Source organism: Cavia porcellus, unplaced genomic scaffold (assembly GCF_034190915.1).
Source record: "Cavia porcellus strain 051 isolate PalLab524CR breed Dunkin Hartley unplaced genomic scaffold, mCavPor4.1 scaffold_38, whole genome shotgun sequence".
Lineage (NCBI taxonomy): Eukaryota > Metazoa > Chordata > Mammalia > Rodentia > Caviidae > Cavia > Cavia porcellus.
The window spans coordinates 9,525,499-9,546,817 of NW_026947521.1; the positions used below are offsets into that span (position 1 = coordinate 9,525,499).

Here is a 21,319-nt window from a genome sequence, read left to right on the forward strand (position 1 = left end):
CCTCTTGTTTTCTCTTATTGTCCAGGTCTTCCAAGATTTACCAGCCAGCCAGAACCTTCTTCTGTTTATGCTGGGAACAGTGCAGTTTTAAATTGTGAAGTTAATGCAGACTTGGTTCCATTTGTGAGGTGGGAACAGAACAGACAGCCCCTGCTCCTGGATGATAGAATTATCAGGCTTCCTAGTGGGACACTGGTGATCAGCAATGTGACTGAAGGAGATGGGGGACTGTATCGCTGCTTAGTTGAAAGTGGTGGGCCACCAAAGTATAGTGATGAAGCTGAATTGAAGGTTCTTCCAGGTATTAACTGATGATTTTATGTTTATTAATGAGTAACAACTGTTTGTTTTTTGAAAATAAGCATTTTATATTTGATGTAACGTATTCTTGTCAGCACAAAGAATCTTAGCTTTTTACAGGGATAAAGACAAGAAAGTATGCCAGAATGACCTGCTCTTTAATGAATGTATTATTAAAATTTTGTCAGATAATGAAGTACATTTAATATCAAATGGTGTTCTTCTTGATCAGAGTACTGTCCACTGCTTTTGTTGAGCCTTTGTCTTCCAATCGCCTCACTCAGGTTAATTTTATAAGGAATGAGTCAGTTGGTAACTCTTAATTACAACTGTGGATATACTGGCATGTGAGAGTGTTTGGATTTCCATGTTTCTCCTCGTTTTAATATAAACTCAGCTGTTCTTTCATTCTATTTTTACTGTTTCTGTCCCTACTGGCCTTTCTCACAATTGGTTTTGTGTATTTTTTTTTTCTCTCCATACTTAATAACTTCCGCTCACTTGTAACTTATCACAATCCCTCTACCCTTCTGAAGACCTTTGAGCTTTGTTTCCCACTGCTGAGTACCTGATATTTTCCATATTTCTCATTCAAATTCTGCTGTGGAGTTTTGGGAAGGACGTTGTTTTGGATTGTGTTAAGAGGCAAAGCAAGGTGATATCAGTCAGAGAAGCCTGCTTTTTTGGTAGTTACAGAGTTAGGAGCAGATTGTCAGTCTTAAAGGTGAACAACTCTGCTGTTGATTGGGTGACTTTTATTAGCACCACACCCTAACCAACTGAACTAACTGGCTGCATGATTGGCTGATTTTTAAAGTCTGAGTTGTCATTTCAAAGACACATTCACTGAAATAGTGAATTGTTATTCATCTATTAGGTGGTATTTACTTGTTACCATGGCTATAAAACTGTCATTCTGTAGTAAGCATTGGGTAGACAAAAGCCAGTTCTGGTGGTCATTACCATGGCTATATAACATCTTTCCTCAAGAGTGTAGGGACAGGAGTCACAGTTCTCTGCCTGTAAATCGCCGCCTTTTTCTCAAGAGTCAGCCTTAAGTGAATATCAAGTAGAGAATGTCTATCTTTTACCTATAAGAGTCTGACCTTGTCCTCTGCTCACAAAAAGACAGCTCTCTATAAAGTGAACACATATTAATTCTAATATCTGAATAGGAAGGAGATGCAAAGTTACAGTGAAAAGCTAGATGGTTGCTCATTATGAAATAAAAAAATTGACAGATTAAAGAGATGAGTCTCAGAAAGATTTTCAGAAATAACATAAAAATATAAGGAAGGATAGAAGACCTCTTATATTCTTATATCCCTGTGAGTGGGGAGGTTGGCATGGGTCCTGAACTTGCTTATGTCTCCACTGTATGTACCACTGATGTGCCAATATACTTTATCTTATCTTCTAAATTAAAGGACATTGATATCAAATCTCCTTCTCTTGACCAGTAAGTAACCAGAAAACAGGAGTTATTATAAAGACAATGCTGTGCATAAAGAAATTATGTGAGAAATATCTGCAATTTAAATGGAATTTTCTTGGGTTACTTGTGCCACACAGACTAAAAGGAATTAGCAGTTTCTCATGATTTAAGTAGTAAATTGCTTTGTCTTTTAATCTTTGTCTTTCATTTAAATTCTTCTTAGATCTAGAGGAAACAGCAAACTTAGTGTTTTTGAAACAGCCTTCTTCCTTAGTCAGAGTCATTGGTCAGAGTGCAGTGTTGCCATGTGTTGCTTCAGGATTTCCTGCTCCAGCTATTAGATGGATGAAAAATGAGGAGTTACTCAACATGGAAAGGTAACTGTTGTCTCCCAAAAAGCCTTTTTCAGTCTTAACTCGAGACTTGGTCTATTCCTATTTGGAACTATTAACTAATAACAAGTGATTATTTAAGCACATTATAATGTTCATATGTCATCCTTGCCGTATATAAGCTGTATAAAGAAAAAACACGATTTCAAGATGCTGAAAAATAGTCATTCAGTTTGTTCCTTCTGCAGCTCAGCTTATGGTTTTAGGATCTCCTTTCCTAAATTGTTGCAAGAGCTTCCAGCCCTGAGTAGTCTGAGTTGTCTCTCATTTTTACATGCATCTCAGTGGTTTTTTTCCTTTGTTCAAACAGTATAAGAAGATGTATTTCTCATCCTTTTGTTTTTGTCTTGTAAAATCTTTCAGTTCTGCATCATATCATCTGCCCCCCACATTTCTTTTCTTATATTTGAATAGAATACTTTGCTGAGTTGTAATCTCATAAAAGAACTGGAATGATATTGATGGTGGCAATAGGTAAATATGTTTTTTTTGTTTCCAAAATAGAGTTATTGTATGCATTGTAGGATGTTCACTGGGATCTCTGGCCTCTGTTCAAAAGATGTCAAAAGTACTTCTAACTTGTGATGACAAGGGTAAGACAGAATTACCCCCAGCAAAGGATCACTCTCATAGAGCAGTGATCCAATGAAAATATAACACAAGCCACTTTAATAAATTGGAGTTTTCTGGTGCTAACACTAAAAAATGAGAATTGTGCATGCACTGTTCAATACAACAGGAATATTTTGTGTGATGTACCGTTTAGGTTGAAATGTATTTCTGCTCAAACAATAAAATTGTGCTGAGTAAAAGATATTTTATACCACTTTACCTTGTAGGTAAAAATTAAAATTAAATACACTTAGTTCCTCAGTCATACTGGCCACAACAGCACATGTTACTAGCTCCATATGATTAGTGGCTGTTGAGTTGAACAGAGCAGATCTAGCATTTCCTTCTGAGGTAATAAAAAGAGAGTGGCACAAGCCATGTGTGGCCCAGGAAGAGACAAGTCAGACCTCCCAAGAACTGGCCTCCCTGGGACTGGCAGGAGCCCAACAAGCCAACTAGCCAGGCTTTTTGGTAAGCTTTGCAAGCCATGTGGAGCCCAGGAAGAGAATAGTCAGATAGTGCCTCCCATGAGCCTGCTGGAGTGCAGACTGAGAATCACACCCCCCCCCCCCCAACTCTCTTTTGGAAGACAGGCTGAGTTGATAGCAACTCAGATACCTGAGGTACCCAAAAAGCAACTGTATGCTTTTGTATTGTTTGGTTGACTTTGCAAGCCTGTGGCCAGTCTGAGTGAGCATCTTTTGGGAGGATAACAGGATGCAATACAGCAAATATGGGGGATTTCTTTCTATCTTGTTTTTGAAGTCCAATATTGTTCTCACTGTTTTGTTCTGATTAACTGTTTTGCTTTATTCAGTGTTCTGTTTTGATCGATTTTATTCTGTTTTGGTTTGGTTTGATTTTGCTATATCTGTTATTATGAAAATAACAAAATATACTATGGTAGCCATTGTTGTCATCCTATTACCCCGCTTCAAAGTTCTATACCAGTTTCACTGCTTTGGTTTGATTGGCTTTACTCTATTTTGTTGAATTTTATTGTCTTTCAAATAAAAAAAGTTTAAAAAAAAAAAGGGAAAAGAGTACACAGTCTTAATTTGCGTAGTTCAGTAGCCAAGATATGGAGAGGAGTATGGTCTCGTTGGCCTGGTCTCTCAGTAGTCAGTGGCAATGATGCAGTACAGTGTGACATATTCCATTAGTGTAACTGATGGAATCACCCCCACATCACTTGAGTTCTTTCTCAGTACACATCTATACACAAAAGTACTTGTGTCCATATTTTGCTTTCTCTCTTTCTTCCTACTTGTTTTATCACATAAATATTATGTAAAGGATTTAGTAGAGTTCAAGGAAAAAAAAAATTTTTTTTTTTTTTTGTACCAGGGAGTGAACTCACAACCTTGTGCTTGCCAGGCAGGCACTTATACTGTTGAGCTAAAACCCTGGCCCCAAGGAAATTTTTTTTTAAGAATTTGTTGTCAGAGTGAAAATGTTCAAAGTATGTGCATATACAAATTACCAAAGTAATAGCCATTAGTTTGCATAACCAGTAAAAAATTAGTGAAGTAAATAAATAACAGCTCACCTTATTTATTTATTTATTTATTTATTTATTTATTTATGTATTTAGGTACCAGGAATCAAACTCAGAACCTTGTACTTGCCAGTCATGTGCTATGTCCCTGAGCTCTATCCTCGGCCCAATTGCAGCTCCCTTACCCCACCCTTTTTTTTTTTTTTTTTTTTTTTTTTTTTTTTTTTTTGCTGAAACAAATATGAAGAGCTTTAAAAGAGCAGGTCAAAATTTCAAGCTCTTACAGCAGAAATTTTTATTGTTAGGACAAAGTCTTTATCAAGAAAGCCTGAATAGATTTTTTTAAAACTTTGACATTGTGCCATCTTAGAATATTCTGAATATATAAGGAGGATGTAAATTTATTTTTGTATAAGAAAGGTGAGGATTTCTGTTATATCCATTTGTTTAATAATTACTGGGAAGTTTGAGGATTTAGCTCAGTGGCATAAGTGCCTGTCTGACAAATGTAAGGTCGTAAGTTCGATCTCCAATACCAAAAAAAAAATTATTGGGGAAATAATTATTGACTATTGATGTAAGGAACTGTTCTAGATACAAGGAATAGAGTAATGAATCAAATAGAATTTTTTATTCTTACAAGGCTTTCATTCTAGTTGGGAAAAACTAGATAATAAATATATATATGACGTGTCTATAGTATGTGAAGAGCATAAGAATATTACAGGAATCGCAAGAGAAGTAGAGGTGAAATTGCTATTTTTATATCGAATATTAGGGAATTATTCTCTTAGTGGAGTGATTCTTGGTCTGGGGTTTGAATGAGCCAGTTACACAAATCATAGTAGAAAACATTTATGTTCCAAAACATCCAAATTTTCAGAGATATTTTTGAGAACAGGTGATTTTTTAAAATTAAATATGGCTGTATCATGGTTAATAATATTGTAAATTTTGAAGATAATTCAGACAGTTTTCCATATAAACCCTATGTGTTCAGAGACATACCTCTCATGTCCAGTATGTATCATTCACCACACTTACTTTGTCGCATATTGTTCCTTTTTTTTCAGTGTTGGAGTTCTTAAGGGCTTGCCTTTTGACTGTGAGCATAAACAAGTTAGATGAATTCTGCAAAGCAAATGGACATTCTTCCTCCTAGGCTTTTTTTGAAGAGAGTGAAATCAATTCCATTTAGAAAGATTGCTACTGTGTAGCACTCAGTGATGCCAAATATCAGACTTAGCAAATGTCAGGAATATTTTTAAAATAATTATTAAACTATTGCACTTTCAAAAGCTGGTATCACATGTATACATTGTTGATTTCTCACCTGAGATCAGAGAACATTGTTTCTCTCTTAAGCTTAACAGTGATTTTCTCCAAGTATAAAACTTTAATTTAAAAAAATATTTTGTGAGGCATTAAAACCCTGTTTTATTTCTATTACTTTTATCCCAGTTATTCTTGGTCTATTCCATTATACGATAACTTGCTTCTCTGTTTCATCACATAAGGTTGGAATTTGAGGGTATGATTAAGCCATCTCAGATAGAAAAATTACTTAATAAAATTTAATCATGACCTTACAGGGTAGTATTTCTTGGAGAAGTCATTAATCCTGATTCTTATTTTCAGCTTTCTCCATCCAGATTTTAATCTTGTTTGTCCGTAAGACCAATGACCTGGATATATGGTGTACTCTGGTTTAAACCAGAGTAGCACTTTATTTACTTAAAATGAAAATTACAAATGGAGCAAATATCACATAGTTATTGCCTCTAATTTTAAGGAATTCTAAATGAAAAACCAAATTATAATCAAAAACTTTTTTTGTTGTTGAGCATAAATACAGTTAATGTGTAACACTTAAGATTTGAAAGAAAAAGTTAGCTTATGATAGCCCACTTTATAGGGGCTTAACATTAAATTATGTATTTAGTATTGTATTTATTGCTATATTTAGCATTTATGTTGGCTATGAAGGCAACTTTTAAAGTGGCAGCTTTAATTATGCACTTGTAGAATTGCTTTCTGTCAAGTTCCTTTGCATGATTGGTTTAATTTTTAATTCTCCAAATTAAACTTGTTCATTTTGTAAAACTCTTATTAGCATATTGATTTTTGATTTCTCAATGTTATAGTATTAATGTTTCTCTAAATAAACATAATGCTTTATAGTATTGAATCAGTATTCATCACCATCATTAGTTGGTGACTGATTTTTGCTCAGTACCACACCCAAGTAGTTGTTCTCCAACAGCTGTCCTGTTCTCTCCCTTCCCTTCATTCCCTCGCTTTCCTATCCAAGCCACCATTAGAAACTGTCTTTCCATGACTTACTGTTTCTGGTGTGACATTTGTCCTCATAATTTTTTCTTTCTGTTAGTATCTCAGCATATAGCTGTGGTGAAATGAGCCTCAGGTGGATTCTTGACTTGAAAACTACCTCATTTCCAAAAAACTGGCCAGAGTAGGGAGACAGGGATGGGCTAGGGGATATGGAATTGACCACAAAAGTAATATCCTTTTAGTAATAACTAGGAGTGCCAGAATTCATTATAAAATTTGATTTGTATTTGTTATAGCCATGAAAAATATAAGGAAAGCAAATTGGTATCAAATTTGGATAATTTTATGTTAATCTGGGTCCATTTGTAGCCATGTCCATAATAATACTGTTGAGATGTTTTCTGTTTTATATGGAGAGTTCACAGGTATTATTTTACTCATACTGATAGGTACCAATATTTTTTGTGCAGCTCTGAAAGATTGGTCTTGCTGGCAGGTGGTAGCCTGGAGATCCGTGATATCATTGAAGATGATGCTGGGACATATTTTTGTATAGCTGATAATGGAAATGAGACCATTGAAGCTCAAGCAGAGCTTATGGTGCAAGGTATGTAAATATATACTGTTTCAATAAAAAATCCTCTGTATTATATGGGTCTGCTGTTTAACATAAATTTGGAAGAGCATAAATCTGAGAAAGGAGTATAGCATAACAGTTAAAATCATAAGTTTTAGACCATACTGCTAGGATACCAATTCTGGGTCTTACATTTCTTAAGTATACAACAGTGGGACATTGACCCACTCTGAATCTCATTTTCCACATCTATAAAATGGAGACAGAGTTAACTTACCTCATTAGGATTGCTTGGAGGATTAAGAGATACCTTATAAAACTCCAGGAATAGCAACTACAATATAAAACTCTGTGTTCGTACTGCTATTTTTACTAGTAGTGGTGGTGGTGGTGGTATGGGGGAGGAGGAGTGTGTGATTTGTGGCATCTGGAAGGTTCTGTTCATCTTCCATGTCTCAAGATGCTTTGTTACAGAAGTTTGTTTTCAGAGCCATGTCTCTCAGAATTCATCTTCCCTTTTTAGATGTATAGGTCACCCCTTTAGGAGTACACAGTGACTCTCCATTTAACTTGATTTGATGATTGAGGTTTATTTTTCTTAGTTCAGTTAATGCTGACAATCACTGACATTATAGTTGTTCTCTTCTCTACATACCTCCGCCATATACCCCTTACAGGTTCTCAGATTTAGAAATCAGGGAAAATAAAGATGAGTTATACATAGCTTTTCTTTATCCTCTATCTCCCCTCCTGTTTTTTGGTATGGAAATGTACCCTCAAAAGAGTATTTGCTCTCTTTCCTATCATTTTACTATACCCTTATTCATCTTCGTTTCAAGTAAAAATCACTAGGCTCTTTTAGATTAATTTTAGGCAAATACAGCAGTGCCTGGATATGCAATAGTGTAGGCTAGCTTGTGGTACTTATTATCAGCTTGCTTCAAATTATATTGCTTTTGATAGAGTATGTTGTGATACATGGTTTGGGGTTGCCAGCAACCTGTTAGTTCTGTTTTATATGAAAATTTATTTCTCTTAGTACATTTTGTGGGTTTCAGTGCTGAGTTTAAGAGTAGGTACATCTCCTACTGCCAGTAGTTACCAGTGTGTTCAAATGTATTTTTCAGAGGAATTGGAGAGCACAGTGCTGAAGTTTCAAAACTGGTGAAGGAATAGGATGCTTATATTCTCTTGCTGTTTGTCGGTGGCTTTGTATCTGAAAATCCAAAAAACCGGCCATGGAATTCATATAAATAAAACATCTGTTAAGCTCAGTCTGTGTTATTGACTAGAGCGAAGGTCGAATATAGGACATAGTGTTGTAGAATGATCAAGTTGGTTTTTCAAGTCTGTGTGGTAAAATTGACTAAGTAGAATATTAGTAAACTCCCATCTTTTTTTGGTCTCTATGTGTTAGTGAATCTTTTCTCTTTGTTTTTCCATTGATAAAAGTCTTACCTAACAGTCTTTTCTGTTTTAATGTCCTGTGCCTCAGTTCCCTCCACTTAACCTCAGATAAGGAGCACTGTGTGCCATAATTTTTAGTCTCCTTCCACCCTTGTGTTTCATCACAAGACAGTTATCCATATCATTTTTTTCCTACTCTTTTATTATTTTTCACTCAATGAAACATAATTGAAATTCTGTATGTCAAATAAACTCATTTTTAAATGTACATAATGCATACTTTGCAATTTTTATCCAGTTCCATCTTGAAATCTGTGCCTTGAAAAAGTGCCCTGTATGAGAATATAAGAGAAAAGACAAAGGGGAAGGGTTCTAGATACTAAACATTACCATAACCTTCTTTGTCAAAATAACATGATATAGGCATTAGAATAGATGATAGAAAATAATATATCTAACTATTGTAGGTGGTTATGTAACTTTAAAAATAATAAAACTAGCAATCAGTTCAAGGGAAAGTATTGGTTACTAAATGGCATTGATATAGTGGACATTTAACTGAAAGTAAATGAAGTTGGGTGTTTACTTCACGCCATAGGTCTAAAGTGAGAAAGTGGAATCTTCTGGTGGAACATAACTGTGTTAAGCAAAGCAGAAAATAATTTGTTATAAGCAAAATTCAAATAAAATTGACTATGAATAAAGACTTTCTAAAAAAATTTATGTACAAAAACACTCAGTAAAAGCTATGTACAAATGATAGAGTAGGGGAAAGTATTTGTATCACATCTGAGTAAAGGTCAGCATCCTTAAGATACAAGGGACTTTCAGATGAGATCGGGCATGACCACATTAATAAGGCCATAGAACTTTCATACACCAATTTTTAAGATAAAGATAAACTAAAGAAAGAATGTGAACAAGCAATTCACAGGTGTTTGTTAGGTATCTGCATTTTTTCATCAGTAGATGGTGTTCTGACTAGTAGTCAAAAAAACACATTTAAAAGATAACATTTTTCCTAATTCTTTGTATTGGCAATAATTAAGAACTTTTTTTTTTCCTCCAGAATATGTGATGTGTTGCTCAGAACTAAAACTAATTGCTGATAGCATCTTACGGTACAGAATAGAACAGAACTCTTTCCTCCTTGGTATTTCTTTCTTTCTTTCTTTCTTTTTTTTTTAAATTTTATTTAAAAGGAAAAAGAGAGAAAACAAAACAAAACAAAGCGGTGTAAGGGTACAAGTAATACAGAACTACAAAAAACAAAACAAAACAAAACAGTAAGAAATCACCAGCTAATAGATTACATATTATCATCTTAGAGATAGTTGCTCAAGTCACAGTATCAAAGCATACAAAGTGGACATTCAAACAGTGAGACTGCAAACAGTTGTGTTCAATGATCCAACCAAAAACATTAATATGGTCAGCTATTTAACACCCCTAAACACACTTGCTGTTGTATCTTTTAGAGCACTTTTTTTCCTTCTCTTTTTTACAACAAAATTTACACATTTTGGGTTTTATTACTTCTTAGTTCTTATTACTTTTGGGGGGGGAGAGAATAAAGTCAAATACGGCAAAACAAAGCTGTCAGTCAAAACCAAGGATAGACATAGCACATGATGTAAAACAGAGTACAAGGTTATCAACAATGGTTACCATAATATCTCTTGTTTCCTTAAAAAGAATTGTCTATCTCATTAGGTATTATAAAGTTGAACAAAACTGTAGAGAACAAGACCAATAAAACTTAAGCATTGTAAACATTACAGGACTTCCAAAGGAGACAATAGTCAAACCAGAATGGGCATCTTAGTGAATCTTATTGCCTTCAAAGTAGTTAACTATACCCTCAAACTTGATACTATCATACAGAAGGGAACAGAGTCTAATCAGTCAAAACAAGATAGTGGGAGTATTACTTAATGAAATTTAAGGTTGAGTTTAGATTTTTGAGAATCATACCCAGATTTATTTACTAAGCAAGTTCTGTCGTCTTCCTACAAATCCATCTCAGCCTTTCCAATCTATTTAGAAAACGTACCTAGAGTTCTTTATCAGATTCTTTCTTCTCTTGTCTTACATTGAAATGGTACCCTATATGCTAACTTCTCAATTGTTAAAATTGTTGTATATCAGCAGGAAGCTGAGTGTTATACTTGTGTGCTTTAGAGGGCCTGTCATGGGCTTAGAGAACTGAAAACGGGGCGTGCAGTAGCACTTACACGTTGATAATCTTGGTGAGCAAAATAACTACCCAGAAATTTTTGGAGTGTTTTATTACTACATGGGTAATATTGAGTCAGAGGGAAAATGCAGTGGTACCTCAATTCACAAACTTTGTTCTGTGAATCTGGGGAAAGTGGCCACCTTTGTGTTTGTGCAAAAAATGATGGCTGCATTTGTGTTTGTCATGCATTGCAGAATTCAAGAAACAAAAACAAAATTCTGCCAAGTATTTTTTGCAAACCAGATTATTTGTAAATAAAAGTGAGGTAACACTGTAAATGTTTTCAAATATATGAAGCAAGAAACATTATGATTGTTCATGGAAGAATTAAAAGTACTCATTACTCTCCAAACTTTTGGTGGTGAGATGAATTACTATAAAGCATAAGAAGCTCTTCATGGATTTACTTTTTGCAGACTTCTGAGCTGGATTAGGAGCTCGGAATACAAGTTCAAGTTTAACAAAAGTTCTACAGTTAAAAATTCTACAGGTTGGGCTGGGGCTTTAGCTCAGAGGCCTAAGCACCTGCCTGGCAAATTTAAGATCGTGAATTTGATCCCCAGTACCCGCCCCCCCCAACAAAAAAGAAAAAAGGAAAAAAAAAGTAGTTTTACAGGTAAAGAACACAATTTCTAGGTTTGTTTTCATTCCTATCATATTAATCCTTGCAATTTTTCCCCTTATTCCAAATCAACTTTGAAAAAACAGAGGGTTATGAGGGAAACAGGAGAGACTTTTTTGAAAAAAAAGAAGAGTATGAGGGAAGTAGGGGAGACTGAGGTCATCTGGACCCTGAATGTGTTGATGGTGAGTGGGCTGTGATGTTGGGAGGTATTTTCACTTCTTATTTGAGTACTTACTCCAAAAGTGGTGGAAGATACTGTCTTAAGCAAAATGGAAAATGATGTGTCATAAGCACAATTTAAACAAAATTGACACGGATTTGTAATTCCAATGTTTAATCACAGTTTAAACACGGAATGGACAAATAATATTCCTATCATAGAATGTCATGTTTTCCATAGTGTAAACTGACATATTATTGCTACATTCGACAACATGGATAAATCTCATAAACACCCTTGAAACAAGTAGAATACAAAAGAATCAATACAGCATAATTGCATTTTTAGAAAGTTTTGCAAAAGGTAAATCTATAGGTGTAGCAGTCAAGATAGTGACAACTCTTAAAAAAAGGTGGAGTAATGGTTGAATGTTGCAGTCAGGCTTTTGGTGTATTAATGTTCTGTTTCTAAATATGGGAGTAGTAAGAGTTCAAGCTGTACTGTTTATGTGCATCATGTGAGAGAGATCTTTTTTATTGTTTACAGATAAGAAGTTGTAATGTACAAAAATATATTTGGAAAATTTTTGTTTTGAGCCTTGTTCCATAACTGAAAGTATTCAACATTTTCTGATGGAGAAAGTAACTTATGAGGAAAAATATGTAAAATCATACTTGCATAACTTGTTATTTTTTTTAAGAAGTTATAGCTATAGGAAATGCCATAGTGAGTGTTAATGCAGAAAAGGTTATAAGTTCATTCTTCATCTGTTAACTGTTTCAAATTTATTGTTTTATCATTAACTTCTGGGATTTTTACACACATGCTGTGACGTGAATTAGTCTGTGGTGTATTTCCTGTCATCTCAGATTGTTGATAACAGTTAAAATGGATCATGAGGGTTTTGCTTTTTTTAAAAAAAAAACAAAGATATTTTTCCTTTTAAAACAGTTGTAATTTGTCTGTGATACACATCTCCCTCACACCAAAGAAGCTTTTTCGTTTGTGTTTTATGGAACAAAATGGTGACTTCTAAATTGGCCATTCTCTTGACATTGTCAGTGCCTGTTACTACTGTAATCTACTACTAAAGTTTTAAACTGGACCATCTTTCTTGAAGCCACAGCCTAATGTCATTCACTTCTCTTATTCTTCTACTCTACTCATTTCTAGCCACATTAAGATGTCAGTATCTGCTTTTCTCCCTGTCTTCTTCATGATGATCAGTCACAGTGTTATTAGGTCTCTCAGTTCTTTTAGCTTCAAGATAAAAAAGCATATTTCTTGTGGCATGTGTACAGCACACATGGAGACTCTGCACAGTCAGTGTTGAAAAGGTGTTTGCTAAGGACACCACACAGGAAAGTATCTCTACCCATTGTGAACACAGTATGGGGCACCAGTGTTCCCTCTCCCATCCCTTCAACTACAAGTTCCTGAAAAACCTTCAGAATTGGTTTGCCTAACTTTCCTGTGAAGCTTTTAACAATTCATCACCCTCCAGCATAATTGGTTTTTAAAATAACTTTTTATTAGTAGTTAGTTTTCATTGACTGGTTTATATGTCTGCTTTCACTACTGTTAGATGGGTCCTTATCAACAGGGAATGCTCTTAATCATTTATAAATCATAGATTATTTTCTTAGTTACTGTTTGTCACTGAAACAAAATACCCAACACCTACAACTTAAAGGAGGAGAGTTTTATCTTGGTTTACAGTTCTTAGAGGTTTCAGTCTTCTAAGGCAGGAAGGGCATGGTGGCAGCTAAGAAGCAGAGAGAGAAAGGAAGAACCAGGGAAGGAGAGGTAAATTTGTCAGGTCTTGTCCTCACTGACTCACCTCCAACCCAGCCCCACCTCTTGACAAGTCAACTGTGATCTTATTACCTTCCATATAAGTGAGAATTGGGGGAACATTTTAGATCTAACCATAATATACCACCTTGGCCCCCAAGAGACACACATCCATCCTTTCCATGTAAAATGCATTTAGTGCATTTCTGAGAATCACAAAGTTTTAGTAGTTCCAGCTCTGCTAAAAAGTCCAAGTCTGAAGTCTTCTCTGAGACTCAGGCAAACTCTTAGCTGTGAGCTTCAAAAACAAAGTTAAACACTTCCAGCACACAATGGCACAGAGTAAACATTTCTATTCCAAAAGTGAAGAATAGGAAGATACAAAGGAATCAGACCACAGCAAGTTCAAAACCCAGTAATGCTAACAGTAAGTCCTGTAGCTCCATATCCAGTTGCCAGGGCAGGTTGTAGAGAGAAATGAGCTCCAAAGGGCTTGAATAGCCCTGCCGTTGTGCCGTTGCTTGTTGTAGCCCTCATGCCCTCTCTCTTGGGGTGGTTTCACTCATACTGCCTACTGCTTTCTTTAGCAGGTGTTTCATGTTCCTGATGTCTCCGCCTTCTTGGGGTCTTCACTGGGCTTTTAGCTTCACTTTCACAGCTTCACCTTTGGCCTCTCAGGAACACTGCCTAACCTCCTAGGCCTTCTTCTGATATGTTGGTGTTAGCCTCTCTGACACCACAACTCTTTGTATTCTGCATACCTGCAAAACTAGCACTGCGTGGATAATGCCAAGGTCTTCCACCTGCTCAAGCAGTAACTGGGCCTTCTTTAATTGTGGCTGAGGAAGCTTCTGAATACCTGATTGGCTGGGCACTGTGAACTGAATCCCAGGGCACCAATTCTCTAAGCAACTCTTCTCAAGCAGAGGGCTCAGGAGCTGTTTTCTCAAATGAAGTTACAGTTTTGCACTCTTAAGCTTGCTGCATGTTATAGTTTAGGTCTAGAACATCTCCCCAGAGCCTTGTGTTTAGAGTTGGGACTTTGGAAGGTGATTGGGTTATAAGGGGACTATAGTTGACTTGCTGTGGGCCAGGAATGTATATCAGTGCCTGGCAATCATAAGGTCATGATTTCAATTCCCAGTAAAAGAGAGGGGGGGGGGAGGAAAGGGAAGGGGAGGGGAGGGGAAGGGAGGGAAGGGAAGGGCGAAGGGGAAGGGAAGGGGGAAGGGCAGGGCGAAGGGGAAGGGCAGGGCGAAGGAGAAGGGAAGGAAGAAAAAGAAAATGCCTTCTTGAGTCTAAGAGCAACAAATTTCCCTAAATTTGGCTGGGAATATAGCTCATTGATGCAAATGCCTGCCTGACTAATAAATAGTATTTACAAATTAAGACATATTTCAGCTGACAGAGGGGGATAGTTTAAATGTAAAAATGAGATAAAAATTGCCAAATGATCTGAAAAGAGTTCAGCTTCATTAATAGAGTAAGAAATACAAATTAAATTGATTTTCTTTTTCATTGCTTGCTGGTAGAATTTAATTCTCTTTGCAAAATTACAATAAATAGAATTTTTGTGTACTGCTGGTAGTAGTGCAGATTGACTGTTCTGGATGGCAGTTTGATAGTCTTATAAAAAGCTTTAAAAACTTGTACATCTTTGGCCAGCAATTCCATTTCTAATTACTTGTTTTAATGAACTAATCAGTTATGTGTACAAGCATTTATACAGGGATATGTATATCACAATGACATATATTTGTAGAGACAAATTATAAATGACCAGCAACAGACAACTGGTTAAATAAGTTATGATCTGTCTGCATGTCAAAATACATTACATCCAAGAAAAATTATATGTTAAAAGACTATTAAATGACAAGATAAAACACTTTGAGCATATTAAATGAGAAAAAACAGGTCCAAAGCAATGTGTAAGAGTTAACATTTTGTCATAAGTTTATAGTGTAAATTGGATCATTTCCCTTAATTTTCTTTTAAAAATTATTTGAAACCACTTAGCAAGAAGCCTTCTTTTATCTTCATCTTGAGAACTTCTTCCTGTAATTTTCAGAATACCAGATACTTAGCCCACCACCTCTTGGCTCTGAGCATAGAGAAACCTGGAGTTTTAAATTGATGAGTCCATGATTTCCATTGCTCTTAAAGTAATATAATTTCAAAGGCAACAGTTAGTTGCTTATAAACACTAGGCAGATCTTTTGCTTGTCCTCTCTTAATACTCCTCCTTCTTCTCTTTGTGTGTATGTAGTTTACCTATCACATTTGCTTTTTTTTTAAAGTTTGTATCTTTCTACCCTATCAGTTCTTTGCAGCAGGATTGGTTCCTGTCCATTTTTGATTTTTACTTCCAAGCATAGTGCCTGATGTTACGTATTTACAACAACAAAGGACTTCAGAACATATCTTCCTCACCTGTCCATAAGATGTTGAATAGTAGCTTGTTATCCACTCCAATAGTATGTTAGTTTCTTTGGATTTTTAAATTCTACACTGATACCTGAATCATTTTGGACTGGTTTGCAGATCATAGATATTTTATCAGTAGTCAAGTTAGCTTTCAGATAAATTCACATTTTAGAGGCTTGACATAATTGTCTAATGTTCATGTAAATTTATTCTCAACCATGGTAGCCTCATTTCCATGGTAACTAACCACCTTTAGGAGAGAACTTTTAGGTATTCTACAAAGTCCAGAATATCTATGTAAAATAAAATGAAATATCATGTAAGTTTAGAACCTTCATTTATGTGGGATATGTGCATGATTTTTGACCCCAAAAATGCTTTAGAATAGAAAAACCATTCTCATGTCCAATGATTTTGCCTGTGTGCTGTTTGTGCATTAGGCAGAATGCAACACAGAAAGAATTTAACTCTTTCGATTTTGTCTTCCAAAATAACTCCAACAAGGAGGAATGTTCGTGGGAAAAATAAGCAGGTATCAATGGTACAGAAATGAATCTATGGTATTTGAACCACCAGGGTCAGCACTGCATCTCAGGAAGGAATAAGATACAGTGATATGCTCTTTACAGGTTAATTAGTTTATATGAACTTAGTTTTTCTTATTTGTAAAATACAGACAGGTCTTTTTTGTGGTTGTAATATGAAGAATACGCTTAATATTTTGCCTAGTGCATGGTGAGCATTCAGTAAGTATGCCTTTGCTCCAGCAAGTGCTCTGGGAGTTCAGAGTATCCTTTCTTTCTGTTGATTTTGCTTTCTCTGATTTTTTTTTTCCCAATGTACTTACCTGGATTTATGTTTTCTCTTTAAGTCACTCAGATTAATCGATCTCTCAGTTGACTTTCCCAAAGCACCAGTCATCAAATGACTATGGGTTCCATGTTTTGTGGTCTCTGAGCCAAGCTAGACATACCTCATTTTTCATGCCTTGCAGAGCTTCTTGGACCCTCACCTGGATCTATGAATGCTAGGCTCCTGATGCTCTAAGACATCTAGGGAGATAGTGTTACTAAATCTTCATTCTTTAAGTAAAAAATGTAAAAATTACAGTGTGAGGGCACAGTCATGTCCATTCCGTGCCAGAAATAAATGAGAAGATTTTAGCTATTATCTTGGCATAATTCTGCCTCTTAGATTATTTGTCCTGACCTCAGAATTTCAAGCTTTACTTAATTAGCACGATCTAGACCTCTTGCTCATTAACTTTAGCTGTCTTTTATTTAATAATATATTTCAGTCTTATTATAAATTTATATAGTATTTACTGTGTTTGATTAAACTGTATTTCTTTAACTTCAAGAAGGATGTTCCCAGTTTTGATCAAGAAAGCCATGCCAGGAAGAATTTTAGTAATTTTAGTTACATTGTTCGTGTTTCATAATAAATATATTCAATCTCCTAAACTAATTGTTCTCTTTAATGTTGACTATCTTCCTCTATATTAAAGAAATGTAGAATTAGGAACAATAGAAGTGGAACAGTTTTATGAACTTAAAAATACCCCCTTTCTTACCAAAAATTAAATTCAAAAGCTTCAGATGGATCAATGGATTAATTTTTGCCTACTGAAGAACAGTGTCTGGGACAGGCTTCTTTCTGGCTTTAAGTTTCTTCCCATACCCACTGTCACCCCCTACTGTGAGTGTTGATTGATAATACTTTTAAGTGAGCTTGCTTTATACAGTTATGGTATGTCACCCCATCAGGTCTTAATAAAAGTATCTTATCTCAATGTAGCATGCTTACCCTTATCTGAAAGCTGAGTACATTAAATGCTAGTCTAAATTCTGAGAATGACTGACAGAAAGCTAAATGAATTATCTCGATTTTGCTTTTTCCCAGCCTCCATTATAATGATAACTAAGATTTTATGTACAGTATTGCCCTCTTTGTGCAAAGTAATCCCTTAGGTAATGGGCGTTCAACTTTTGGCTTGCCTAGGCTATACTGAGTACAAGGAATTGTCTTGGGTTTTATTTTATAAAATACATAGTTAATGTATTTAAGTAATACAACTACTTTAACATATTAACTTATTTTACAAAGTAACACAAGTCCAAGTTTAATAATTAAATAAGAAAACTTACCTATCTGCTTAGTAACAAACACTTGGCTTCACAGGCATATCTACACTCATGTAAATAGGTGGAAATGTGATTACTGGTAATCATTGTAATTTACTCATTGTAGAAGTGGGTTTTGATTGTATTGTGTATGATGAGTATAGGAGACAGATTTGGCCACACACTGTGCCCTCCCTTACACAGAGTTCCGTTCTCCCCTGCATGGTCTGTACTGGAAGACTAGCAATCAAGTCATGAAAAATATCACTTAGAATTATATAATAATGTTTGTGATCTTGCAGAGCTAAATTATTAGGTGGCCAGGTCCACATGTGGCTCACAGTGTGCAAGTTGAACATACAGTATCTGCCTTAGGTTGAAATCATACAGTGGTTTTCAAAGTATTTAGGGGATGGAGTGGGCAGAGAACTCACAACCACAGTTGGAAACCAGATACTTAATATAGATAAACATAGAAGTACTCTGATCAAACCTAGAAAAAGAAGAAATAGTCCTCATACCCCCCTTCCTCCGTCTTTTTTTTTTTCATATTGATGATTACAAATATGAGGTTTCAATAACTATCCTATAAGTAATATCAAATTGTTGGGAGGGGTTATGGGTTTGAGGGTATTTTGTTTTATTTTTCAGTACTTGGTGATTGAATCCAAGGCCTTCACTCTGAGCTATATCTCCAGCCCCTTTTAATTTTTTTATTTTGAAGCAGGATCTCTCTAAATTTCCTAGACTGGGCTTGAATTTGTAAACTTCCTGCCTCACCCTCCTAGCTGGGAGTAAGGTGTGCACTACCATCCCTGTCTTAAAGATATTTTTCAAGCAGTGTGCATTCAGTGTCTACTATTGCTGCAGCAAACAGAAACACTGAAACAACACCCAGGATTTGGAGGCAGATTTATTTTACATCAATGGACACTGAGTGGGATCATTCCCAAAATATCAGACCCTGATTTCTAGTGGTCTAGGCCTTTTTATATGATGCATAAACAAAAGGTACAAAGGTGAGCAGAGCAACCTGACAGTTCTCTGATGAGATTAGCTGGGTGAGATCATCAGTTATAAGGCTAGATTAATGATCATGGATCTTGTTACAATCAGACATCCTGCATGTTTGATTATGCTATCGTGATTATGGGGGTCAAGAAAGTAACTATAGAGACATGAAGCAATTACAGAACTGGGCAGTTTCAAGAGGAACACTTTGAAAAAGAACCATTTTTCTTGTACAGTTTTTCCCTGGTACACTGAAGAAACAATGGCAAATAAGTTATAGTCCTTTACATCAAAGATACAGTAGATGATCCAGAGAAATGAGACATTTCTAATCTAGGATGATAAAAGATGAGATTATATATCAACCAGAATTCTAAGTTTCATTCTTGTTGATTTCAGTGATTCTTATACAGAAGATAGAAGACTGACACTTGATGTTTTGTGTTTTATTTGGCTTGGATTTTTGCAGTGATGAGGATCAAACGGAGGGCTTTGTACTGCTCGGCACTGAGCTACATCCCCAGCCCCACTTGGGGGCTTGATGTCACATCATGAATCAAAAATAGAGCAAGAAAGATTTTTTTTTTTTTTTTTGGTCTTTTTGAAAAAGGTCTTGCTATGCAGTTCAGGTTGGCCTTGAGCTCACTTTTAACTCAGGCTGGCCTTAAACATGCAACGATCCTCCTGTCTCAGCCTCCCCAGTGTTGGGATTAAAGCTGTGAGCCACCACACCTGGTTTGAGAAAGGAATTTTTATGAGAAAGATCTAATTCAATAATGATCACGGGCTTAAACTGTTTCCTTCTTTAGTTATGAGGTAGAGCTTATGTGGACAGCGTTCGACCTGTGAACTCTGAAATCCTAAGAAATGATCAGGGTCCGTGTTCAGTGCCTCCATCCATCTGTCCCTCCCTACCTTCCTCCCTGCCTCCTTCTCCCTTCTTTCCTTTTTCTTATTTTCCTTTCTACCCCTCTGTCCCTCCCTTCGTTTCACCTGCCTCCCTTTGTTTCTCCCTCCCTTCCTTCCTTGTCTTGGTTACATCTCATTGCTGAGACAAAATACAGGACACCCAGGATTAAGGAAGGAAAGGTTTTATGTAGCTCACAGTTCATGGAGGTGTCAGTCCATAATCCTCTGGCTCCAAGGCAATGCTTAAAGGTGACAGAAGACAGCAAAGCAACAGGAGCGAAAGGAGGAGAACAAGCCTGACTTTCTTCTCCCTTACATTGTAAGCAGGCTCTCCCCACCACCCTGTCTGCCCCAGGATGAGTGTAGCACTCACACTATCTCCTTGCCCTCCTCTTGCCCAGGCTCAGTATCCTGGCTCCTTGATGAATCTCTTAGTTAAACTTCTCAACTTCTCAAGTTGACACAGTGTATCAACCATAACACTTCCATCAATCAGTTCCTCCCTCCTTCCATTTTCCCTCCTTTGTTCCCTTTCTTGCTGTTTTTTGAGATAGAGTGTGTGATGTAATCCAGGCAGGTTGGCCTTGAACTGTAGATACAGGCTGGCTATAAACTTGATCCTCCTGCTCCAGCTTCCTGCGGGCTGAGATTATAGGCATGTGCTACCAGACCCAGCTAGCTGTACTGTTGTCAGAATCAACTCATTCAGGAAGAGTTGATCCTGATCTTTCCTAATCGTTGGTACTGGTCACCTTTTCATCACTGGGACAGAATATGTGACATATACAGTTTAAGGGGGACAGGTTTATTTGGTTCATAGTTTAATTGGTTAGTCTCTGGCTGGCAAGCTCCAAGCCAGAGATGGCATGGTAAAGAAATGTGCTCAGCCTGTTGCAGCCAGGAAGCAGGAAGAGGAACAGCATCAGAGAGGAAGAGGCAAGAGGCCAAATACAGGCTTCTGTGACCCTCAGAAGCACCTTGAATCCCTTGGGCTGCTCTCAAGCCAATCGAGTGGACAGTGCAGCTTAACTGTCTCACTGCAACTTTCTCTATTTCACATAGTAGTATTTTTTCTACTTTTTCAAAATGTTACTCTTTTTGCTTTTCTTTTTAAAATTTTAGCCATAGTAATTTCCTAATTAGAAGAATTCACAGCTAGTGAAGAATGTCTTTTTGGAGGAGGGATCTTTTCTTACTATTTTCAACATTTTCGTGTGTTAGAAATTTTTTATAATGAAAAGTTGGAAGTACTTTATAGGAAATGCCCACAACCTTGAATCTTCAATATTTTACTTTAATTGTTCTAACAAATATCTATCGGTTTTCCATCAGTCTATCTGAATTTTTAAATGTCAGAAAAGTTGCAGATATACCTACATGCTTAACCATTTGTATCATTAGCTAGAATTTTAATGTTTTGTTTATATTTTCTTTTTTTCTTTTGAAGTAAAATTTATGTGGTGAAATGCACAGATCTTAAGTGTGATGTTCATGTGTTCCAACAAAAGTATTTTCTTA

The 21,319-nt window shown here is 36.1% G+C and overlaps 1 protein-coding gene across 12 annotated transcripts in view; it reads left to right on the forward strand.

Moving 5' to 3' along the window:
- Neo1 (neogenin 1) overlaps positions 1–21,319 on the forward strand; it is a 198,757-nt gene that overhangs the window by 48,224 nt on the left and 129,214 nt on the right. For all 12 annotated transcript variants that reach the window (XM_003462198.5, XM_005000074.4, XM_005000069.4 and 9 more), the window contains exons 3-5: positions 26–301; positions 1,959–2,112; positions 7,000–7,136. In XM_003462198.5, coding sequence (XP_003462246.2) covers positions 26–301; positions 1,959–2,112; positions 7,000–7,136 — 567 coding nt within the window. The remainder of the gene's footprint in view (positions 1–25; positions 302–1,958; positions 2,113–6,999; positions 7,137–21,319) is intronic.